Below are 23,404 nucleotides of genomic sequence, written 5' to 3'. Positions count from 1 at the left end.
CACGGGCATGACCCGGCCGGCGGCGGCGGCGGTTCCCCCGCTCCCGCACCCTCCGCGCAGGGGCCGCTCCCGCCGTCCCGCTCCCGGTTTCCTCATAGTCCGGGCGAGCGGGAGCCCGCCGCGGGGTGGGTGCCGGCTGGCTGCGGGCTCCGGGAGCCGGGCGGAGCTTTGCCCATCGCGGCGGGGAGGAGGCGGGCACGGCGGCGGGGAGCCCCCCGCCGCCGTGCCCGCCTCCTCCCCGCCGCCTCGGGGACCTCCGACACCCCGGTGGGGCTGTTTTGGAGACCGCATCCCCCCCCTCCCCACCTTGGGGAGCTCCTCGATGGGCCCCTGTTGCGGTGCTGGGGCTGGGGGGGGGATGGATGGGACACGCATCTCCTCCCTGCGGGGTTGCGAGGGGCTGGGGGAGCGCTGAGGTTGCGGGGTGCGATGGAGAGGGGGGATGCGCTGGGGTTTAGGGATGCGGTGAGGGTGATGGCTGTGTTGGAATCCAAGGGGGAGCTGGGGCTCAGGGGTGTTCTGGAGCTGAGGGATGTCCCGGGGCTGAGGGATGTCCTGGAGCTGAGGGATGTTTGGGGGCTGAGGGATGTTCTGGAGCTGAGGGATGTCCTAGGGCTGAAGGATGTCCTGGGGCTGAGGGATGTCCTGAGGCTGGTGGATGTTTGGGAGCTGAGGGATGTCCCAGAGCTGAGGGATGTCCTGGAGCTGAGGGATGTCCTGGAGCTGAGGGATATCATGGAGCTGAGGGATGTTTGGAGGCTGAGGGATGTCCTGGAGCTGAGGGATGTCCTGGAGCTGAGGGATGTCTGGGGGCTGAGGGATGTCCTGGAGCTGAGGGATGTCCTGGAGCTGAGGGATATCATGGAGCTGAGGGATGTTTGGGGGCTGAGGGATGTCTGGGGGCTGAAGGATGTCTGGGGGCTGAGGGATGTCCTGGAGCTGAGGGATGTCCTGGGGCTCAGGGGTGTCCTGGGGCTGAGGGATGTCCCGCGGCTGAGGGATGTCCTGGAGCTGAGGGATGTCCTGGGGCTGAGGGATGTCCTGGGGCTGAGGGATGTCCTGGAGCTGAGGGATGTCCCACGGCTGAGGGATGTCCTGGAGCTGAGGGATATCATGGAGCTGAGGGATGTTTGGGGGCTGAGGGATGTCCTGGAGCTGAGGGATGTCCTGGAGCTGAGGGATGTCCTGGAGCTGAGGGATGTCCCGTGGCTGAGGGATGTCCTGGAGCTGAGGGATGTCCTGGAGCTAAGGGATGTCCTGGAGCTGAGGGATGTCCCACGGCTGAGGGATGTCCTGGAGCTGAGGGATATCATGGAGCTGAGGGATGTTTGGGGGCTGAGGGATGTCTGGGGGCTGAAGGATGTCTGGGGGCTGAGGGATGTCCTGGAGCTGAGGGATGTTCTGGAGCTGAGGGATGTCCTGGGGCTGAGGGATGTCCTGGAGCTGTGGGATGTCCTGGGGCTGAGGGTTGTCCTGGAGCTGAGGGATGTTTGGGGGCTGAGGGATGTTTGGGGGCTGAGGGATGTTTGGGGGCTGAGGGATGTCCTGAGGCTGGTGGATGTTCTGGAGCTGAGGGATGTTTGGGGGCTGAGGGATGTCTGGGGGCTGAGGGATGTCTGGGGACTGAGGGATGTCCCGGGACTGAGGGATGTCCGGGGGCTGAGGGATGTCCTGGAGGTAGTGTCCATCCGAATGGGAGGGAGCGGCTGGGAACAGTCGGGCTCCTTCCTCCCCCTGCCCAGCCTGGCCGTGCCTGCCCCGGGCTGTGGCACGGATGGATCCCCGGGGGCTTGCCTGGCAGTCCTGTCCTCCAGCAGGGACAGGTGAGCTCCTCGGGGAAGGGAGGATGGACAGCGTGATGCAGGGAGCAGCAGTGGCTGCCAGGGAGAGAGAAACCAAGGCAGGGGAAGGGGAGCTGCTGGTTATCCAGGGTGGCTGGGACTCAGGCTGCTTGGCTGCCTCTGCCCTGTCCCTGGAGCCACCTGGGCATGGAGTCACCCTGGTCCTAGGTGATCTGTGATTAACTTGTGAGGGAGCAAATGGTATTGAAAAAGGAGAAGAGTGCAGAGTGAAGGGTTCCCAGCGGATGTGTCGTTCAGGTTTCTGTTCCCCTGCTGTGGCTGGTTCATCTCATATATTTCTATTAATTACAGCTTGGTAATGGCTGGAGGCTGCTCTACAAAGTCACTGCTCCAGGGATGCACAAAGGTGGATCTCAGTGGAAGAGGAGAGAGTGGTAGCCCCTGTCCCCTCTCTCCCTGGGTCTGTGCTGGCTTCTCCCAGGCACGAAGCCAGCACAAGGTTTGAGAGGAGTGAGGGGCGGCTGGGTGAAGCCTGGGGTGCCTTGCCCAGTGCAGGGAGAGGATGGGGGGCTGCAGGCAGCTTGGCTGCGAGGCACTGAGCAGGACTCCTTGTCCCCACTCATCGGCTCTCCCAGCACCAGGAGGTGGGAGAAGTCTCTTCCAATTACCATTGCCATTAATGTTTGTGGGGCTGCGGTGCTGGGAGGCAAAAGGCAGGATCTGGAGCCCTGGGGCGTGGAGCAATCACAGGCTGTGAATCACAGCAGCTCCTCTTTCAGAGGCTGTCCAAGCTAAGAGGACCTGACATGGTCTGGAGGAGGGGAGCCAGCCACATCCTCTCCACCCTCTGGGGAAACTGAGGCACTTGCAGCACGCCTGCATCAGCCAAGGGCTGCAGGGCTGGTCAGAGTGGCTGTGGAGCCAGTTCTGCAGGCAGCCCACGGCCATGGGCTCTAAAGAGAAAGGGTTACAAGCCCTGGCTGCATGTGCTGCAATTAGCAGAGCACCAGGGCCCTGCTAACGAGGCCCTGGGAGAGGCTGGCAAAGCCAACACAGGTCCCTGAGTGGGGGGACGGGGCAGCCAGAGTGCTCCTGCCCACCTTGCAGCTCTGCAGCCAGCCAGCCAGCAGCGTGAGGAGCGGAGTGATGCTGAAAATAAGCTCTGAGAAAATGAAGGCAGCAGCAGCAGCCCGTTGGGAAGGCGAAGGCAGCGCTGATTTGTTGCCATCTGGGTCGGAGGGATGGAGGAAGAGCTGCAAGAGCAGAGCCCAGCCCGTGCTCGGGGGACCCCAGGCATTGCAGCATGTCCTGGCCAGGGGATTTTTGGGAGGGACAAGAACAGGCCTCTCCCCCTGGTTTCTCAAACAGGAGCGGGTGGTGGTTCTTTCTGGAAGAGCAGAGATGCTCAGCCTGAGCCCCACAGCTGCTGCCAGGCTGCCCCGTGGCCGCTCTGCCTGGGGGCAGCAAGGCTGGAGGTGGGTTTGGGGGTGGGGGGACACGACACAAGAACCACACTGTGACCTGGGGAGTGGGCTCTGGCTGCCAGCCTGCTGCAGCCCCCAGGGCTGGCACTGCTGTGTCCCTCTCCTGGGATGCCCACGCTGTGCTCCTCGCCGTGCCAGCCGGGGAGGAAGGTGGGACAGGCTCTGCTCCCCTTCCCCTCTGCTGGCTCCCAGCCTGCACCAAACTCTTTCCCTGGGGCTGGACTCTTAACAAGCCTCAATCCTGCCTGGATGCAGAGCTGGGAGGGGCCATTCCATGCTGCCTGGATCCCAGCCCCTCTGTCTCTGCTGCTCAGTCCCTGCACTGCCTCACCTGGGTGTTTAACCCCTGATAAACCCCACAGCCAACGCAGTTCTGAAGGGCTGAGGGATTCAGCCCTTTGAAAACCCCTTGGGTGGGTTTTTTTTTCCCCCAGAGAAAAGATTGGGAAGTGCTTAAGCTCAATTTCAGGGTGAACAGTTGCTTGTAGGGTCAGTTTTGTGCTGTCTGGGACCGTCAGGGGAAGGGAGAGGGAGGGCAGTGGGCAAAGGAGTGTGCTTTGCTCTTCATGCAGGGCCACAAAGCCCCCCACTCCCTGGGCCCCCCTGCCAGCAGCCCCCCTTGGGGAGCTGGGGCCAGGCTGCTGCTGCCTGTGCTGCTCCTTGGTCTGGCTTCAGTCTGCTCAGACCTTTGCTATGGAGGGGCCCGAGCTTCAGGTGGGCACAGGCTTGTGGTGGAGTTTAAGTGACCTTCTCCAGCTCCCCTTCAGCAGGTTTGGAGAGTGAGGGGCTCTGGGGGGGTGGGGTGGGTGTGTGAGATAGCAGCATAGAAGCAGCTCCTGTTTGGGGGGGATGGGGGGGCATTCACATGCTCTGCATCTTGCAGCCCCACAGCAGGCACCTCCATCCCCTATTCCCTAATCCCCCCCTGCCTTCTTTCCCCTCTCCCAAGGTTCCCAGCCAACCCAGCTGACTCTGGCCATTGTTCTCTCTCATTTTCCCCTGGGACTGGGCTATTTTCCCAGGCACCAAGGTGTGAACCAGAGGCACTGAGTGCAGGAGGGCTCTGCCACTCAGCTGGAGTCCCCAGCGCTCCGTACCCACTGCTGAAGGAGCGAAGGGCTCCGTGTGAAGGGTTCAGTGGCCCTGAGCCTTCAGCTTAGGGCCAGGCCAGCTCCCCTTGCAATTTCTGATTCCTCAACCAGTGAAGGCAGGAGGAAGCAGGCACAGTCTCATGGCAGTTTCCCAGGAGAGCAGCAAACCAAATCTGAAAGCCCAGTGTGTTTATGTTCAGGGAGGGGACAGCCTCTGCCCCGGGGTGGACACGGCAGCAGCTCCCCTAGGGCAAATATTTTGGGTGGCAGGCTCCCCTAGGGCAAATATTTTGAGGTGTGGGAAATCAGTGCCAGGGAAACACATTCCCTGCCAGCGTGGGGCTCCCCCTGAGCCCTCAGCACGCACCCAGCTCGGGTGCTTCGTTCCCGTTTAGTGGCACGTTGGTGGGGTTCCTCGGTGTTCCTGGGACCAGCATGACACCAGGGCACCCCAGCAACTCTGTAACGGGCTGTGGGTGCTCCCCAGCAGGAGCAAAAATCATCTCAAGGCAACAAACGTATGGCTCAGGATGAGTAACTGGTGGTGAGGCAGTGGGGAGACTGGGTGTGGGCAGGGAGCCCAACACCCACCAGGTCTCAGCAGGGTGGGTGGGTGCTGTGTCTGGGTACAGCCTCCAGTGGGACAGGGCAGAAGGTCCCTCTTACATGGCCTGGGAAGGTCATGGGGTGCTGGGGTGGGGATTTGGGGCTGCTCCTAGGGGAAGGAGGCAGCATGGCATGGGAGGATGGGACAGGGCAGCAGTGGTGTGAGGGAGCCCAGCACATGCCTGGTGTTTATGCAGCGGAGCCAGCAGGTCCCAGTGCCTTGCCAAGCCGGGCAGGGTGACCCAGGAGATTGCAAGGTGAGCTGAGACATCGGTCTCAACTCCAGCTAATGTCACCCTGTGATTTTGTGGCACTTTTCCAGGCTTAAAATAGCCCTGCTGTTGGGGTGGGGCGGGCAGTGGCTGCGGAGGGATGCTCCCTGCTGCGGGACCAGCCAAGGGCAGCCGGCCGGTGAGGCTGGGGTGACCCTTCAGTGGCCATGGGGATGGTCCTTCTGTTCCCTGAGCAGCCAGGTGCAGAGGTCACCTCTTCTCCCACTCCGAGGGGACCTGCCATCTCTCTCCAGGGCTGTGCCAGATGCAGCCACTCAGCCAGCAGTCCCCAAAATGCTGCTGGGGGAGAGAAGATCCGCAGTGCCCTCTCTGAGCTGTCTTTCAGCCCCAGCACTGTGTCTTTTGCTCATCCTGGAGGGTGACACCAGTTCATCTGGGTGCTGCTCGGGGTGTGACTGGACCATTTAGGGACAGGATGCTGCAGCAGGGCTCATTCCCCCAACAAGGGTCAGCAAGACCTGAGGAGCTCAGCCCATCACCATGGCTGTGGGGCTGCTGCATGTGCTAAGAAAATGTGCCCCCCCAGTCCCTACACACAGCTTGGGGTGGAGGGATCGTGGGCCAAGGGACATCACCCGTCCCCTTGTGTGTCCAAGCTGCTGGGGAGCTGAGTGTGGGACACATGAGTGGGTGGGCAGGGGGAACAGGGTCTGTCCCAGACTTGGAGGGAGTCCTAGTACCCAGCACAGCAGGGTTTGGCTGGGCCAGCCCCATCCACCTCCACCAATCTCCTCCCATGGGGGCAGCTCAGCCCTGCACCTCTCTTGTCACAAGCAGTTGTCTTAGAGCTGGGCAAGGAGAGATGCTGGATCTGGCCCTGGGACCACGTCTGCATCCCTGATGGGGCAATTCACAGGGGTTTGGTCTCCTGTGCCATTGTGCAGCCTTGGGGTGTGTCGTACCACCCTGAGAAGTGCTGTGGTGGGTGAGCACAGCTGCTGCTGGGGGCCAGATGCTGTGGCCAACCTGGTCTCTGAGGGAGGGCTGGGGGTTGATGCTGCCCTGGGGAGCTATTCTATGCTCTGTTGAGTTGTTGGTCTCCTGCAGATAAGCTGCCTGAGCCCTGCCCAGCATCCTGGAGCCCCTGGACAACCTCTGGGCAGGTGATGGGATGTTTCAGACATTGCTCTCCTGATGACTATCAAAGAAAGGAGAGCCCAGCACTTATTCTTCAGAACCAAGTCCTCACCTGAGAGGGTCCATCTGCACGGATCTGACGTGTTTCTGTTACTCTATGGCAGGTTCTCAGGGAAATATTTCACGTGCATCCCCCCTGACATACGATGCTCCCACCCTGGCCTGAAGACATGGCCTGGATGGTCCTAACCTGCCTTTTCCCCTCTGTGGGCTGTGGATCTTGTGCCGTCTGCTTTGTGGATCACGTGTGGAGACAGCGAGCTCTGAGGGAACTGCAGGCAGCAGGAAGGCTGGAGAGATGCTCCCCCCTCATCCCGTGACCTTGGTGAGCCAGGAGCAGGGAGATGTAATTTAGATAAGTGTCAAGCAGCACTCCTGGGGCCAGCAGCAAACCCTGGCAGAGACTCCCAAACCCTCAGTGGGTGCCTCACTCTCCCAGGGTGACCTGGTCCTGTCTCACCTTCGTGTCCCTTCTCCTTTCCCACACATCCCCTCTCTGCTGCCTGCCTTGTGTCCCCACGTTGCCCCACAGTGTGGATCAGTTCCCCTCTGAGGCTGGGGATGTGGGAGGGGAATTACAGCTTGGACTGGAGCATAGCTCTCCTGGCCAAGGATGCTCCTAGCCCAGCTCCCAGAAATGGCCCTGCTTGGCAATGCCAGCGATTGGGTGGTGTTGGGATCCATTGATGGGCTGTGGGGAGTGACAGCCACTGCCCTGACCCCCTGCTCTGGTTGCCTCCAGCTTTTCCAGCTGGAAAATCTATTGGATTTTGGCACTGGAAGAGCTCCCCAGCCCCCAACCTCTGCCTCCCATCCCTCCCCACTCCCCAGCCCTGCAGCTCCTGCCCTGCCAGAGCCTGGGAAGGGAAGGAGCTGCCATACAGAACTGATGCCTTGGCCAGCGCTGGACTGAGGAGTGTTGTCTCAGCAAAGGCTGGTGAGGGATGTGGGACAGGGTCAGCGTGGTGTGTCGTCCCCCCCGCCCCCCCCGTCTCCTCCCCCCCTCCCGGCTCTGTGCATCACTGGCCGCGGTTGCCATGGCGACGCGCATCATCCCTCACTGCGGCAGGGGTTTGATGAGCTCCGTTCGCTCTTCCCCTGCCCTCGGCCTCAGTGGGCTCCCGGCACGGAGGCGGGAGGCGATGGCTGGGAGCCGAGCAGGCAGCGCTGTGCCGGGCCAACCCCGCCCGCCCCGGCTGCCGGGGCTCTGGGGCGCGTCCCATTACAGACCCCCCGAGGGGCACGTCTGGAGAAGGACGCGTTACACATCTGCAGCATCAGGCAGGGAGCAGGAGGAGGGGGGAGGAAGAAGAAACCGTCCCCCCCCTTCCCCTTCCCCTCCTGGCTCAGCTGCCGCCGTGGAGTTAGGGGTTTGGTTAATTAGAGAGCAAATCCTGCTGCTGAGATGGGAACAGCAGCCTGGCAGGCAGCAGCTGCTTCTGCCCAGGGGAATCTTGTCTGTGGGTGTTGGGGTGCAGGGCCACCATGATGGCACCCACGTTCCGTGGAGCTGGTGGGTGTCCCCGTGCCAAGGAACCTGTGGCTTGGGGGGGGGGGGAAAGCAAGCTGGGAGGCACCCTGGTGTTGGTCATGTAGAGGATGGTGCTGCAAGGAGCCTCATGTGGTCCTGGGTCTGCTCCCCTGCTCCATCCCCTGCCTCCCCTGCTGTTGTGGGCTTTGGGTGGCTGTCCTGGGGTCCCTACTGCAAGTGGCATCCTGGCAAAGGCATCTCATCTGTTCCCATGTCCTAGCACGTTGCCAGCCCTGCAGAGCAAGGCCAGTTCTCCTGTGTAGCTGCCAGCACAGCAGGGATGCACCTTGGCATGGCCTGAGCAGATGCAGCCACTGGAGCAGTGAGTGATGCCCCCATCCCAGAGACACCCCAGGAGAGGAGTTTGTGGGGCATTCGTGGGTGGTTTCTGCCTGGCTCAGCTGGAAGGGGAGTGCAGGAGGGTTGTGGGGCTGTGGCTCTCCAGCTGACTCTCCAAGAGACACCAGCATCTGTAACCCTGGGGAGAAGCAGTGGGTGCTGGAAAGCCTGCACCTCTCTGCTGGCTGCACCTCAGTGCCATCACTGGGTTTGGTCTCCAGGAAATGCCCACAGCAGGGGCTTGGTGGCTTAGACAAGGGGTACTGGGACACTAATGCCACTCCCAGGGCTCCCACTGCTGTCCTGCTGCTGCCTGGCCCAGCAATCACTTCCCCAGCACTCACCTGCTCATCCCTCTAGAGAACACTGCCATGGCACCTGCTGGCTATGGGAAGGGTCCTGCTAACCCAGGGACATGTCTTGGAGTGATCCCATCAGACCCTGTCCCCTGTTTCCTGAGGGGGGGAGTGTCACCCCTGGCAGGCATGGGTGAGCTAAGACTGGGGCTGGCGTGGGGCTGGGAAGGAGAAGCATCTTCCCAGGCTCTGGAGGGGCATACAGGGACATCATACAGGGACATACAGGGAAAAGCTCCTTCTCCAGGTAGAAATTCAAGTCAAAACACTATGGGCACAATCTCTGCCACCCCTTTGGTCCCGTGGTCAGGAAGAAATAAACAGGGGGGGGTCCCAGAGCTGCGCCTGGCTCCTGCTGCCCGCACCCTCCCTTTCCAGAGCCCACTCTGGCTTCACCAGAGCGAACAGGAACGGGGGGATCCTGGGCTGTATTTGCTCTCCTCAGACACCCTTGGCTCCCAGGAGGCAGAACATTTGTTTTTCCCTTCCAGGATTTTCTGGGCAGTAAATGAGAACAGTTCCCGAGCCCGACCCCGCGAACGGCAGAGCGGGAGCGTAATGAGCAGCTTGGAGAGCAGCAGCGTGGGGCGTCTGTTTACCCTCCTGCAGGAAGAACATCAAGGAGAAAGGCAGCAGATGTGAAAGGCAAATCTGCTGGAAAATCACCCAGGGGAAAAGAAACAAAACAAAAAAAAAAAACCCAAAGCTAAAACCAAAGCACTTTCTGCCCAAGCTCAGGATTAACCCGGGGAACTTGCTGCACCAGGAGAGGAGCTTGGGGGGAGTTTGGGGGGGAAATAGAAACTAAGCAAGTGGTTCAGACTGGCATGTTATCCCTGGTTTCTGCAGCAGACAACGGGGCTATTGGGTGGGTGAAAGGAGCAGGCAGCAGCCAGCGCTGGTGCCGGGCTGGGCTGCCCCTGGCATTAGCTGTGCTCGGGGTTGTGCTGCCAGCAGCTGCCTGTGCCCTTGGTTCTGTCCCTGGGTGTGGGCGGCTGTGCCTGCCACGCTGGGTTTTGTGGTGTGACAGCAACGTAGGGACAGTGGGGTGGCAGCAAGACCCCTCTGGGCATCACCTCTGGGGTGCCAACCGCCCTGCCCCAAGCACAGCTGGGGAGCTGGTGGTCCCCTCTACCCCCACCCCCAGGCTTGCACCTCCTCCTCCTGCACCAGGGAGGCCAACTCCTCCTCACAGGCTGGACCAGAAGACCTTCCAAAATTTCAAACTCAGTGTTTGGAGACACAAAGCAGGCTGCTGCAGGGGAAAACATCAGCCAGGGACCCCAGAAGGCGCTTTGGGCATCTGCTCCTCTTCTCTAAAGGGTGACTAGGTGGGAGGTTAACTCAGCCCAGGTGTAATCTCAGCTGCTGGGCACCTCCATGGCTGCTGCTGTGGTCCTGGGTAAGTCCAGCTGCTGATGTGGGGCAGGGGCTGGCACTGGTGCCAGGGAGGAGGCTCTGCCCCCCACTCCCAACCCCCAGCCTGTTACCTGGCAGGGCTCTGTTGGACTGCCCACAGCCCTGGGGGGGTGTCACAGAATCACCAGGTTGGAAAAGACCTTTAAGGTCATCAAGTCCAACCGTTTCAGGTCCTGAGGAGGGGGGACATGACTCAGGGTGCAGGGTTCTGCTGCTGCTGACCCAGCTCACGGCTGGTACCCACTGCCCAGCCCTCAGCTGAGCCCAGCAAGGGGTTTATCTCACTCCCCTCCCGAACAGCCCCTGCCCTTCCTCTGTCTTCCCATGACACTGACCCGTCCTCCTGTCCTTCAGAGTGTCTCCTGTCCCCTGACAGCCTCTGCAAGCATCTTCCTTGTCTTTTCATTTTTTTAATTGCCTTTTTATTAGCACATTTTGCAGCGACCCTGGAGTACAAATAGGACAGTGAGTGCAGCCAGGCCTGGGCAGAGAAGAGTGGGGCTGGCTCTGCCCAGTGTCCTTGGCACGGCCAGGAAGAGGCAGCCAGACAGATGCTGCCGGCGCCGCTGGGACCTCCCTGCTGTGCCAGCTCCTCTCCTCTCCTCTCCTCTCCTCTCCTCTCCTCTCCTCTCCTCTCCTCTCCTCTCCTCTCCTCTCCTCTCCTCTCCTCTCCTCTCCTCTCCTCTCCTCTCCTCTCCTCTCGGCCTTGGCTGCCTGGGAGAACAGGAGATTTTTGCCCGGCAGGAAAATCCCTGGGCATCCCTGGCTGCTTCAGCGTGGGGCACTCACTAGCAGGACACGTCTCAGGCTCCCTGGGTGGGCTGTTTGGATGGGTGACCTGAGATGGGGAGGTGGCCAAAGAAGGACAGTTAAAATCAGCTACAGATAATGAGAAATTTGGCCTGGCCCTGGAGGCAGCTGCCTAAAAATAGCAGCAAGGTTCTTGGCTGTGACAAGACACACAGGGGTCTCTCTCACACCACCCCATGTATAAGATGAGGGCACTGCACACACCATCAGTGGCTCCTCTTGGGCATGCTGGGGCTGTGCCTGTATTTTGGGGGTGCAGGGTGGAGGGGCTTTCTGAGTTTTGCAGGGTCAGCACCTGCTGAAGCGTGTGATTTGGGGGTCTCTGTGAGAACTGAGCCCTGTGCCCAGGGCAGAGCAGAAAACCAGCCCACAGGGATGGGAAAAAAGAAATCAATTTGGGGGTGGGGGGTGGGGAGAATCCTCCCTGAAGCTGCAGGGTTGCAGCAACCCCTGACCCCCACTGCAACTGGGCTCCCACTGCCTCCCATCCTTACCCTGGGGAGGGCTGCCTTTGTGCCCAGGGTGTGCCAGGGTGCCAGGGCAAGCAGGAGGCTGCCCCGTGCCAGCAGCGTGATGGGAGCGAGCGTGACAGGCTGTCTGAAGCAATCACGGGTGAGGTGGCTGCATATGGGGATGGGGACAGGGAGGATGCTTCAGTCCTCTGCCCCATATGCTCCTGCTTGCTTTCCCTTTCCCTTCTTTGCCCTAATGTGGTGGAATGCCACAGATTGGCAGTGTCCACGTGGCTCTCCCGTGTCTGGGGCTGTCACCAGCTTGTCAGCCCCAAATTCGCCTTCCCTGTGGCCCAGAAGCACCTGTCTGCACCCCACCTGTGGAGCACCAGGGAGGGAAGGGAAAACCCATGGCCCCCCCATCCCAGAGAGGCCTCAGCACACAGGGTGTGTGACTAGAGGTGTATCTGTGTGTCTCCCTCCAAAGGCTTTTCGGTGCTGGCTGTCCCAGTGCCTTGGCACGGGTTGTGGGTGGCTGGGGCAGGAAGGCTGCCTGCCTGTGTGTCTGGGCCCTGGCACACCTTGCAAGGAGCAGCCTGGCAGTCCTGAGCTCTGGTAATGAGTATGGGTAGCTAAGCCCTTAATTAACCTGGGGGAGAGAAGGGGGGGTGTGTGTGTGTGGTATGTGTGGTCTTGGACATAATTTGCCACTGCCCAAGAGTCAGACCAAACTGTAAGGTGATCAGAGCATCATAGAATCATAGAATCTTAGGGGTTGGAAGGGACCTCGAGAGATCATTGGGTCCAACCCCCTGCCAAAGCAGCTCCCTAGGACATATCACTCAGGCATCCAGGCAGGGCTGGAATCTCTCCAGAGAAGGAGACTCCACACCCCATGGGCAGCCTGTCCCACGGCTCCCTCACCCTCACTGGGGAAAAGTTTTTCCCCATGTTGGTGCAGAATTCCTGTGCTCCAACTTGCAGCCATTGCCCCTTGTCCTGTCCCCACAGACACTGAAAGGGGCTGGCTGATTCCCCCTGCATCCCCTGCTTCAGATAATTATAGACTTTAATTAGATCCCCCCCTTAGTCTTCTCTTCTCTCCAGGCTGAACAGCCCCAGCTCACTCAGCCTTTCCTCACAGGGGAGATGCTCCAGGCCCTTCATCATCTCCGTAGCCTCCTCTGGACTCTCTCCAGGAGATCCCTGTCCTTTTTATACCAGGGAGCCCAGCACTGGACACAACACTCCAGGTGGGGCCTGACCAGGACAGAGCAGAGGGGGAGGATCCCCTCCTGTGACCTGCTGCCCACACTCCTCCTGATGCCCCCAGGATCCCATTGGCTTTCTCTTCCCGGTGGCCCAGGGCACCCCTGTGCTGCCTGGGGGTGCAGGGGTGCCTCACTGGTTTCCAGTGGCTGTAGAAATCATGGGTTATTTCCAAAGGGGTGTTGCAAGGCTGTCACCCTCCCATGGCCATTATTAGGTGTCACTGCTGACAGACCACCTGAATGCCACCTGAAGGGCCAAGGGAGGTGCCCAAGGATGCCACCCACTGTGGTGGCAAAAGCTTTCCCTGCTCTTTTGTCCCTCCCCATGACTGGCTGGGGACACTGGGCAGCCCTTTCTCACCCTACAGTGGGAAACTGAGGCAGGGAGTGGTGTTGGGGGGGGGGGGGCAGGACCTGGGTCCCACCAATGCAGGGATGCATCTGGCCACCACTGGCAACATTTGCACCGCTGCCCAAGTGGTGTTTCTCCCCAGTCTATCTGTGGGCAAGCCCAGGGGTGGCTGTTTGGGTGGGCAAGGAAGAGGCAGGGATCCCTATAAGGTGGCCTGACACAGCTCAGGGACCCCCCCCAGCCCACCAGCATCCCCAGCCCGGGGACAGCCAGGCCCTGCCACCTCGCTGCCTGGCACAAAGCGGGACATTGAGAGACAACAGCAGCGCTTTGTCCACCCAGTGCCTGCCTGGAAGAGACTGGTTGCCCTCTGCAGGCATCCCTGCTCCTGTGCTGGCTCTGCAGCTGCAGCTGGGGCACCCAGCAGGACACAGGACACCCGTGGGACCTGGGGTACCCATAGGAGCACCTAAGGGACCTGGCTCCATCTGTTGCCCCCCCTCCACACACACCCAGAGCCAGACCCATCACTTGAGGACTCAGAGAGGTGCCCACCCGTGTGCGGTTCCCCCATGGGAAGCGGGCATCAGGAGGGGGATAATCCCCAGGTGGGAGTCCCCAAGGTGAAAGCAGATCCCTGGGATGGGGGAACGGCATTCCCTGCTGGCGCATTCCCTGCTGGCGGGTGCTTTTGGGGATGGATCACTGCTGCCCCATGGGGCTGCTAACCCGGGGGGCAAACAGAGCCTGGCCCGGGCCCCGGGGGGGACACCCCATGAGCACCCCTCTTCCCCCATGCTGCTCTCTTTCTTTTGCAAAAGCCCTTTCTCGAAAAACCTCTGGGCAGGGCATGGGGCAGCTCTGCCCGCTCAGCTGCCGAGCACCCAGCAGCTGGCAGACAAGGGGTGCTGGGGGGGGCCGACGGGGGGAGGGGCGGGGTCCTGTCCCTTTAAGGGGGGTGGCTGTCACTCAGAGAGCCCTTTTCTTTGCTGGAGAGCAGGACAGGCACCCAGAGGAGGAAATACAGGGTGCGGCTCCAGGGAAGGGCTCCTGCAGACAGCACCAGAGCAGCTGAGCGGGGCGGCTGGGGGACTTGACCAAACTTGGCACCATGGGTGAGTATGGGGGTGAGGGTGGTGGACCCTGGGACAAGCTGTCACTGGTGGCTTTGGGGACCCTGTCCCAGAGCAGAGCTGCCTGAAACCTTCCAGCAGGCGGTGCCGGCCGTGGGAGCTGCTGGGGGAGGATGCCTCGGCACGGTGGGGAGCACCTTCTCTTTCCCAAAGTGGTTTTCCGTCCCTGTGTGCCCAGGCACTGCCTTGTGGGGACAGATGCCAGCCCCGCAGCTGGTCCCACCTAAGCCCCTCAGCACACGGGCTGGAGAGGTGAGAGGTCCTGCCTGGGACTGGTGGGAGCTGGGAGGTCCAGGCGGTGCGCTGGGACCTGTCACCGCTCGTGCCACTTGTACGCCAGCCGCATCGGGGAAGCAGAGGCACTCTGCGTGCCTCAGTTTCCCTGTCAACACACCAGAGCTAATACTTACCACCATATCCCCACCCCAGCATCAGGGCTGCTCTGTTCCCAGGGGTGCCGTGGGCTGCCGGCACCCTGCCTCCTCCTCCTCCTCCTGTCTGCAGTGTATTGTTTGGCTCTGACAGCAGCTGAGTCCGGGTACAAGGGCTGGGATTGTGCGGCACAAGGGCTCTTTCTCTCCTCCCTTCCCCTTCCCAGGCTTCCCCAGCACAGCTTCCCAAAGCCTGAGGGGTTGGATCTATGGCAGGGAGCCTGCCAGGCCCTGCCACACGCCGGCACCCACAGCCCCCCAGGAACAGGGCCATTCACTGGGACCTGCCCCCCAGTACCTGCCATTTCCTGGGTGGCAAAAACTAAAAATCAAAAGGGTATGGGTTTGGGGGCACCAGTGGGGCACTGGGCCGTCCCCATGGGTCCCAGAGAGGTTTGGGGAGCAGCACTGACCAGGAGGAGTGGGACTTCTCCTGGACCTGCTGCGTCCAAGGAAAACAAGCAGGAGGGGTCCCAGCACTCCCCCAATAGCGCTGCCTTTGTTCCCTGTTTGCTCCCAGCACGGGGCAGCCGTCGGGGTGGCAGTGCCAGGACAATCCCCCCATTGTCCTTGGTGCCACCATGCAACCTTGCTCCCAGTGGGGAGGGGAGGGCACTGCTGGCCAGGACCCCACAGCTTTCTTCTTGTCCTTTGAGGGAGGAGATAAGCGCTGCAGGACCCAGGGGTTTGGGAAACACTTCCCAAGGGTGCCTTTTCTGGCATCCGAGGCACAAATGCTCCTGCACCCCACTGTCCCAGGCAATGGGGTGAAGGAGCCCACAGCTTGGGGAAGGAGAGCAGCTTCCCCATGGAGAAGCATCACACAGCCATGGCAGCAGGTGATGGCAGCTTAACTGGAGCCAAACTGACCCTCTGAAGCCTGATGATGGTGGGTGCAAACCTAGCTGGCTGCCCACCCCCAAACTGGACAGGAGAGTGACTGGCTGAGCACCTCCAGCCCCAGCCCATGGGGACCCTGAGCTGCCCACCCTGCGTGTCAGAGCCCCGCTGTGTCGAAGGAGCAGGTGCTGATGGGGCAAGTGCAGCATTTAGGTGACCCAAGCAGCACAGCACTGAGTGCCACCAGGAAGCACAGGGTGCTCCAGGTCCGTGCTGGCTCCTCCCATACTGCCCCCACTGATGAGAGTCCACAGGGGTTTGTCTTTATGGAGGTGCTGAGTGCCCCTCCACCTTTGATGACAAGATACAGACAGGGCAGCTGGCATCACAGTGCCTGGAGCTGGGCTGTGCCAGCAGCAGGGAGCCCATTAGCAGCTTGTTCCCTGGGTCCCCTTGGCATCACACTATACACATCATACTAATACACATTGCCTGGTATTCCAGTCTGGTTCCACACAGGCTGGCATGGCTGGTCTGCCTCAGCTCCTCATCTGCCTGGCACCCAGGGGCTCCCTTGCAACCCCCCCACGCTGCACTCACCCTGCCCCTGGGCACCCAAACCTGCCCGGCTGCTTACAGAGCTCCTGGGGAAGGTGCTGGCTTTGCCTCTCCAGCATCACCACGAGCCCTTTCAGAGCTTCCCTTCAGCTTGCTTCCCCCTTCCCACTAGGTGCTCTCCCCCCTCTCCATGCTTGCAGGCTCCAAGCATTCCCAGAGGTCCTGTCCCACCTCACCTCTCCTCTCCCCAGGTCTGCTCGAGTGCTGTGCCAGATGTCTCATCGGGGCACCCTTTGCATCACTGGTTGCCACTGGCTTGTGCTTCTTCGGGGTAGCACTGTTCTGTGGGTGTGGGCACGAAGCCCTCACAGGCACAGAGCAGCTCATTGAGACCTACTTCTCCAAAAACTACCAGGACTATGAGTATCTCATCGACGTGTAAGTACCCTGCTTGCAGCTGCACTGCCCTTGGGCTAGGGTCCCGTGTGTGCTCTTGCTCTGTGCAGGGAAGGGGTGTCCAGCTGGGGTGATGCTGTCACCCAAGCTCTTGCTCTGTGCAGGGAAGGGGTGTCCAGCTGGGGTGATGCTGTCACCCAAGCTCTTGCTCTGTGCAGGGAAGGGGTGTCCAGCTGGGGTGATGCTGTCACCCAACCTCTTGCTCTGTGCAGGGAAGGGGTGTCCAGCTGGGGTGATGCTGTCACCCAACCTCTTGCTCTGTGCAGGGAAGGGGTGTCCAGCTGGGGTGATGCTGTCACCCAAGCTCTTGCTCTGTGCAGGGAAGGGCTGTCCAGCTGGGGTGATGCTGTCACCCAAGCACCACAGAGGCCACAGCCAGGGTTTGCCATACACCAGGGCCATTTCACACCTGGTTCTACCTGACCCAGGAGCCTTGGGTAATGCTGCACCTCTGTGTTGGGTGGGAAGAGCCTGGTCCCCTCCTCTCACAGCTTCAAGCCCTTGTTTCGGTCCCCCCGAGGTGGTGTGGGGAGGGTAACTCGTGGCAGCCAGGCTGCCCCCCTCTCCCCCCAGCACCTCCCCGGCACCTCAGCATCCCTGCCCGCTCCTCTCCCCGGCAGCATCCACGCTTTTCAGTACTTCATCTACGGCACAGCCTCCTTCTTCTTCCTCTACGGAGCCCTGTTGCTGGCCGAAGGCTTCTACACCACCGGTGCCGTGCGGCAAATCTTTGGGGACTACAAGACCACCATCTGCGGCAAGGGCCTGAGCGCAACGGTAACCGGGGGCCCGAAAGGGAGGGGAGCGCGAGGCCCCCAGCGAGCTCACTCGTTGCAGCGGGTGTGTCAGTGTTTGGGAAAGTGGCTAGGACATCCTGACAAGGTGATCTTAACCGGGGTTCGGCACCCCCTTCGCGCGCCCGCAGCGGGTTCGCCACGCTCGGCGTGGCCGAAGGGCAGGAGACCGCGGCCCGTCCGGGTTTCGGGGTGTCCCAAAGGGAGGCGTAGCTCAGCCACCCAACCGCCTTCCCCCAGGCCTGCCACGGCCCCCGTGGGCCAGAGCTGCCCAAATGGCCACGTTTAGTAGAACCACTTTGTGTTTAAGCATGGAGGGGGGTGGGGGGGAGGCATGAGCACCCCTGGGTGCCGGCGGTCCAACACTCTCAGGCCCCGGGGTTGAGCTCTCCCCGCTGTGCTTTTGGGGACGGTGGTAGAACAGTGGTGAGGGGAGCCCGTGGCCTGGGGGAGAGGAGGGGGGCAGCTGCGGTTCCCTCGGGGGCCCCATGGAGGGAGGGCAGGAGGGCCCCAGCTGCACTCCCAGGCAGGTTTTGCAGCTGCCCTCCCGCAGAGGACGAACCCTGCTTGGCTGGGCTGTGGTTTCCCCCCCACACACACACACAGAGGGATGGGGGTGGCAGCCATGCTGCTGCTGCTGGGCACGCACACGCTGGCCCTGTGAGCCGCAGGGGTGCCCTGCTCGGGCCTCTGCTCCATGCTGGCTGCTGGGGATACACCGGGGTTGGGGGGTGGTACAGAGCCAGATGCAGGCAGCATCTCAGTCCCCTGCCCGCCCCACACCCTCTCCTGCCTCGGGACCCTGAGAGTCTCCTGTCCACGTCCCTGACCGCTCAGTAACCGTGGTTCTGCCCTGGCTTGTCCTGCCCCTTGCAGTTTGTGGGCATTACCTACGTCCTGACCATCATCTGGCTCCTGGTCTTCGCCTGCTCTGCAGTGCCCGTCTACATCTACTTTAACACTTGGACCACCTGCCAGTCCATTGCCAACCCCAGCAAGACCTCAGCCAGCATTGGCACCCTGTGTGCAGATGCGAGGATGTACGGTGAGTGCTGATTCCCCAGAGAGGAGCCAGGGCTCAGGGGGGAGGAGAGGGGATGGTGGAGAAGGACCAGGGGGATAAGGCTGGGATAAAGCAGGGGCAAGAGCCCCAAAACACGTGAAACATGGCCGCTGGAGGCTGGCAGCCCTGCCTGGCTCACCTGGCTCCTGCATCTCACTAGGTGTCCTACCCTGGAACGCTTTCCCTGGCAAGGTGTGTGGCTCCAACCTGCTCTCCATCTGCAAGACCAGTGAGGTGAGCACCTCCCATCACCCCACATGTGCTCCCCTCTTGGGGTGGCCTCAGTACTGACCTCCCCAGACGGAACACTTGAGCCCAGGACCTCACACTCCTCTTCCCTTGCAGTTCCAGATGACTTTCCACCTCTTCATCGCAGCCTTTGTGGGGGCGGCCGCCACGCTGGTCTCACTGGTGAGTTGGTGCTCCCCTGTTTGGCCATCCTCCTCCACCCAGAGAGGATGTCAGGGCAGAGGAAAACAGAGGTGGTGGGCATGGACATGACAGAACCCGTCCTCGTGTTGTTATCTGTCACATAAGGGCAGATGGCAAATTCAGGCTGTAAGGAGGTAGAGGTGGCTGCTGGAGCGGATCTGGAGAGGCTTTAGGAGCCCATCAGGGGTCCTGCTGCCTGTGCAGAGCCCCATGCCTTTCCCCAGCTCTCCTCCTGCTCTACACCAGTGACGAGACACTGCAGTGTCCCGATAGCGCACCGGGGCCAGGAGGTTCTGTGGGGCACCTGCCCTGTTGGGGTGCTGGGCTGGGGGGGGGGAGGTGCTGCCCTGGGCAGCAAGAAGACCCTCCTGGCTTGCCTTCCTGGCCAGCAGGAGCTGCATTTCTCCTCCTCCCCCCTGGCTCACTCTCTTCCCACCCACAGCTCACCTTCATGATCGCCGCCACCTACAACTTTGCCGTCCTCAAGCTGATGGGCCGAGGCACCAAGTTCTAGCCCAGCGGTGGAGCCCAGCCAGACCCAACACCCTCCTTTTCTCTAACCCTGAGGCTTTAACACTGCAGACACCCGATGCCAGGTCTCCTGCGTTAACTCTGCCTTAAGCTGCTGACTCCCCTCCTCTTCCTCCCCTGCATCCATCGTGCTGAGCATGACCAGGAAGGAGAGCTTCCTGCCAACGGACAGCTCTTCATGCACTTTTCTCTCTCTGCTTCATCCAAAACTGGTTTCCCTCTAGGGCCAAGCCCAGTAAAACCAGCCAGAGAACAGGAGGGACATAGTCTAGTTGTCCCCACGTTGCCTAGGGATGAGCAAAGGCCTTCATGCTCCTGGGAGGAGGAAATCCATGTAGGTTGCTCCGTGAGTAGCAAGAGGCTACCTAGAGAGAAAAGGAAGTTGGTCCAGTCCTGGTACCATTGCTAGAGGCTCTCCTGGAGCTGTCTGCTGTCACCACCCATGGATGGAGAATAAGAGAAGGATTTATGTTTTTTTCCCTTAGCAAAGAACAATTAATTACCCCAAATTGCCTGCTGCAGCCAAGGCAAAGGGAGTTCAGGGCAAGGATCTTCCCGCTGCGGAGAAGAGAGTGCTGACCCCCAATGCTTGTACAGCCCTGACCCAGCTCTCCCTATTAAAGCCTAAAGGAGTTTGGTGTCTCTGTAGAGAAGGGGAGGGGGGGACTCTTGGCTTTACCCTCCAGGCAGCAGAGAGGCAGCAGAAAAGGTCTGAGCAAGAGGGGACATCTCTGTTCCCTGCCCCAGGGGTGGGAAGCCAGGGGATGACCCTCCGGACCGCGTGCCTGCACCTGCCCTGCGAGCACCACGCTCACGCCCCTTCACAATGGTGCTCTTCTCTGGGGTGACGCCTGCTTCTCTAACCTCTGCTGAATCAGAGAGCTTGGTTTCTTTCTCACCTGCACCAGAAGTAACTTCCCCTCATCCTGTTCCCCTCCTCTTTCCCTCCCTCCCTCCCTCACTTTCCCCCCCCACACACACCATGTTTCCTGCAAGTCAGGACAACCAGCTCGTGTCTGCCAGGGCAGGAGGGGCTGGAGGCATCGTGCTTCCAGCCAAAACCCAGGAAGGAATTCAGGAGGGAAGGAAAGGTGGTGGTTTGAGGGGGTCATAGGGAAGAAACACATCCCAGCTCTGCAAACCAGAGCCTTTCAGTCTTTTCCCAAGGAGGGAGGCAGCAGGGCCAGGGGTTTGGTGGAGACTACCTCTCCCCATAACTTCTCTCCGCGGCAGCTGGAGGAACATCCTCTGGCTGTGTAGCCTGTGCCCAGCCAGACCTGCCAAAACGCTGCTGCTGGGCCTCCCCACCAACCAGGACGTTGTTTGGCTCTTCCCCTCCTCTTTGCAACACTAACCTTAGTGTTTATTTATTGGAGAAACTACTTTCAGTGGCAGACTGTAGCTCCACCCCGCACGGATCTGTGTCTCTGGGGTTTTTTTGGTCTGTAATTCTTCTTCTTTTTTAAGTCCTGGTTTCAGCAGGGGTGAAGGGGCAGATCTGCTGAGCAGAGCGTTCAGAGCATCCTTGCTGCTGGGAATGCTGACATAGGTTGGCCAAGGCTACCAACGCACACGGGTTGGGGAGAGGGGAGATCTCAGTAGGGAGGCAGGGTAGGGGGGAAATACCAACCCCAGCCAAGATGTGGGAATTCACATTGATGCCATCTCTCTTGGGGGTTCCCTGGGGGGGGGGCAGGGTTAACAAAAAATAACCAGATCCTCCTTCCCCTCCCCTTGTCCCCAGACCCCAAACACGCACACACGTGTACACACACACACACACACACACACACACACACATGCAGAAAGGGAGTTAATCAACTGAAAGTGTTTCCTTCATTTCTGATCCAGAGTTTCAACTCGTTAACAAGCAATAAAAAGGAGCAAGTTTTTAGAGACTTATCTTACAAGATGTATTTTATAAAAATTAAAGAAAATGAGATTAAGAACATTCTGAACAAGATACACATCTCTCTGTCCCTTTGTTGTGCTGGCTTCCCCATCCCCTGCCACAGCCAGGGGATGCTGCAGAGGAGACCCTTGGTGTTTGCCAGCCCCACATGTGGGCCAGCAGCCCCCGCAGGATGCTGCCCACCCCTCCTTCCCACCTCCAGGCAACCCTGACTTCAAAATCATTGTTCCCAACTGGGAAACCCTTAAAAAAAAAAAACCCTCTATTTTTCCTCCAGCACCCCCAAAGGAAAGCTGGGGTCTTGTAGGAGCTGCTCGCTCAGGTTTGGTGACGTGCTGCCCTTTAACACCCAGTGACAACCTCTGCCACATCTCCTAACACAGCACCTCCAGCAGAGCTGCTGGGCAAGGCCTGAGAAGGGCTCCTGTCAGGCACCACACACGGCACGAGCACGTCCAGAGCCATGCAGGACGTGTGGTTCTCTCCCTTGCAGAGACCCCTGGCTTGTTTAGGCACAAAGATGGACCCGACTGTCCCAGGACCCTACACGTCCTGTCCTGGTGCTCAGTGGGTGGCTGTGTGTCGTTACTGTGGGGTCATTAACTGCTGGCACAGTGCTGGTGCGTGGGGAGGTGATGGGCTGGGGTCTGTCCACCCCTAATCAGGCAAACGCTGCCCTTAGAGGCACATCTCTGCTGTAGCTACTTGACAGATTCAGCATTGCTCCTCTTGGAAGTTCTCCCTCAGGAGCTGGGCTGGGAGCCTCTGGGACACAAGGCCAGGGAGGAAGGGTCCTCACCTCACACCCAAACCCTGGCACTGCCCCATGTGCAGCAGATCTCCTGGAGCAGTGAGCGGCAGGGCAGGCTGAGCACCCACAGGCTGTTGCCTCTCTTCCTAGACGACACTCCAGCTCAGATCCCTCTCCCCCCTGGTTTCTGCCTCCCTTGGGCAGGCAGCAGCACTTCCCAGCCAGCCCTGCTGAGGGAGGTTTAGCTCATGCCCTGCTGCTGCCCCAGCTCCGTGCCCAGCTGTGCCTGCACCCTGGCCTTGACCCTGCCTGCAGAACCCCGTGGGGCTGCAGCCAGCATCAAAGGGGCCCTTTGTTCATCACCCTCCTCTCCCCATGCTGAAAGGGCCCTGTGTGTGTGTGAGCAGCTGCCGGGCAGGAGCACACTGGGGAACAAAACACCATCTCTTTGCCCTGGCAGAGCGTGGTGCACCCCAGCCAGGGTGAGGGCTGGGGACAGCAGCGCAAGGTGGCGTGTGAAAGTGGCCAGAATGCTGAGGGCCAAAGGGCACGTGGAGCCTCTTGTCCAGTGTGCCCTCGGCTATGTCCCGCTGCCACCCCACAGGGACACATGGGAGCTGGCCCCACATCTCCTCCCAGGGCACCCAGTGCCCTCCAGGAACCGGCTCCATCATACCAAACCAAACCACATCTCTGGGAGCTGGCCCATCACCGGAGCTCCGAGGGGCAGAGCAGGTGCAGTCCCACACCTTCCCCTGTCGAGTGGTCGGAACGTGGCTGCAGTCTGTGCCCACAAAGGCTGGGCCAGAGAAGGGGACCCTGGGGCAGGTCCCGTGGGCTGCCTCGCTGGCGAGTGGGCAACTCCCACGCCGTCATTCCGTGCCCTGCCGCAGCAGGAGATGGCCCTGAGCCACTGCTAGCAAGGGGCACTGGGCAAGGAAGGGGCACTGGGCAAGGAAGGGGCACTGGGCAAGGAAGGGGCACCACTGGGGAAGGAAGGGGCACTGGGGAAAGAAGAGGCACTGGGCAAGGAAGGGGCATTGGGCAAGGGAGGGGCACTGGGCAAGGAAGGGGCACCACTGGGCAAGGAAGGGGCACTGGGCGAGGAAGGGGCACCACTGGGCAAGGAAAGGGCACTGGGCAAGGAAGCGGCACTGGGCAAGGAAGGGGCACCACTGGGCAAGGGAGGGGCACTGGGGAAGGAAAGGGCACTGGGCAAAGGAGGGGCACTGGGCAAGGGAGGGGCACTGGGCAAGGGAGGGGCACCACTGGGCAAGGAAGGGGCACTGGGGAAGGAAGGGGCACTGGGGAAGGAAGGGACACTGGGCAAGGAAGGGGCACCACTGGGGAAGGAAGGGGCACCACTGGGGAAGGAAGGGGCACCACTGGGCAAGGGAGGGGCACTGGGCAAGGAAGGGGCACTGGGAAAAGAAGGGGCACTACTGGGCAAGGAAGGGGCACTGGGCAAGGAAGGGGCACTGGGCAAGGAAGGGGCACTGGGCGAGGAAGGGGCACTGGGCAAGGCAGCCCAGTGCAGAGTGAGGACAGAAACCCCCGCAG

General features: G+C 60.8%; 1 protein-coding gene across 1 annotated transcript; it reads left to right on the top strand.

The window, feature by feature from the left end:
* Window positions 1-7: 7 nt before the first annotated feature.
* On the top strand, window positions 8-19,164 carry PLP1 (proteolipid protein 1; the record flags this gene model as incomplete). The annotated part of the gene is made up of 7 exons (XM_084269358.1): window positions 8-338; window positions 16,157-16,343; window positions 16,982-17,138; window positions 18,032-18,200; window positions 18,379-18,452; window positions 18,564-18,629; window positions 19,093-19,164. The coding sequence occupies 7 exons, from the start codon at window positions 8-10 to the stop codon at window positions 19,162-19,164; spliced, it is 1,056 nt and encodes a 351-aa protein (XP_084125484.1).
* Between the last annotated feature and the right edge of the window lie 4,240 nt (window positions 19,165-23,404).

Source organism: Gallinula chloropus (genome assembly GCF_964237585.1).
Source record: "Gallinula chloropus genome assembly, chromosome: 11".
Lineage (NCBI taxonomy): Eukaryota > Metazoa > Chordata > Aves > Gruiformes > Rallidae > Gallinula > Gallinula chloropus.
This window is presented reverse-complemented; position numbering and strand designations above follow the sequence as displayed.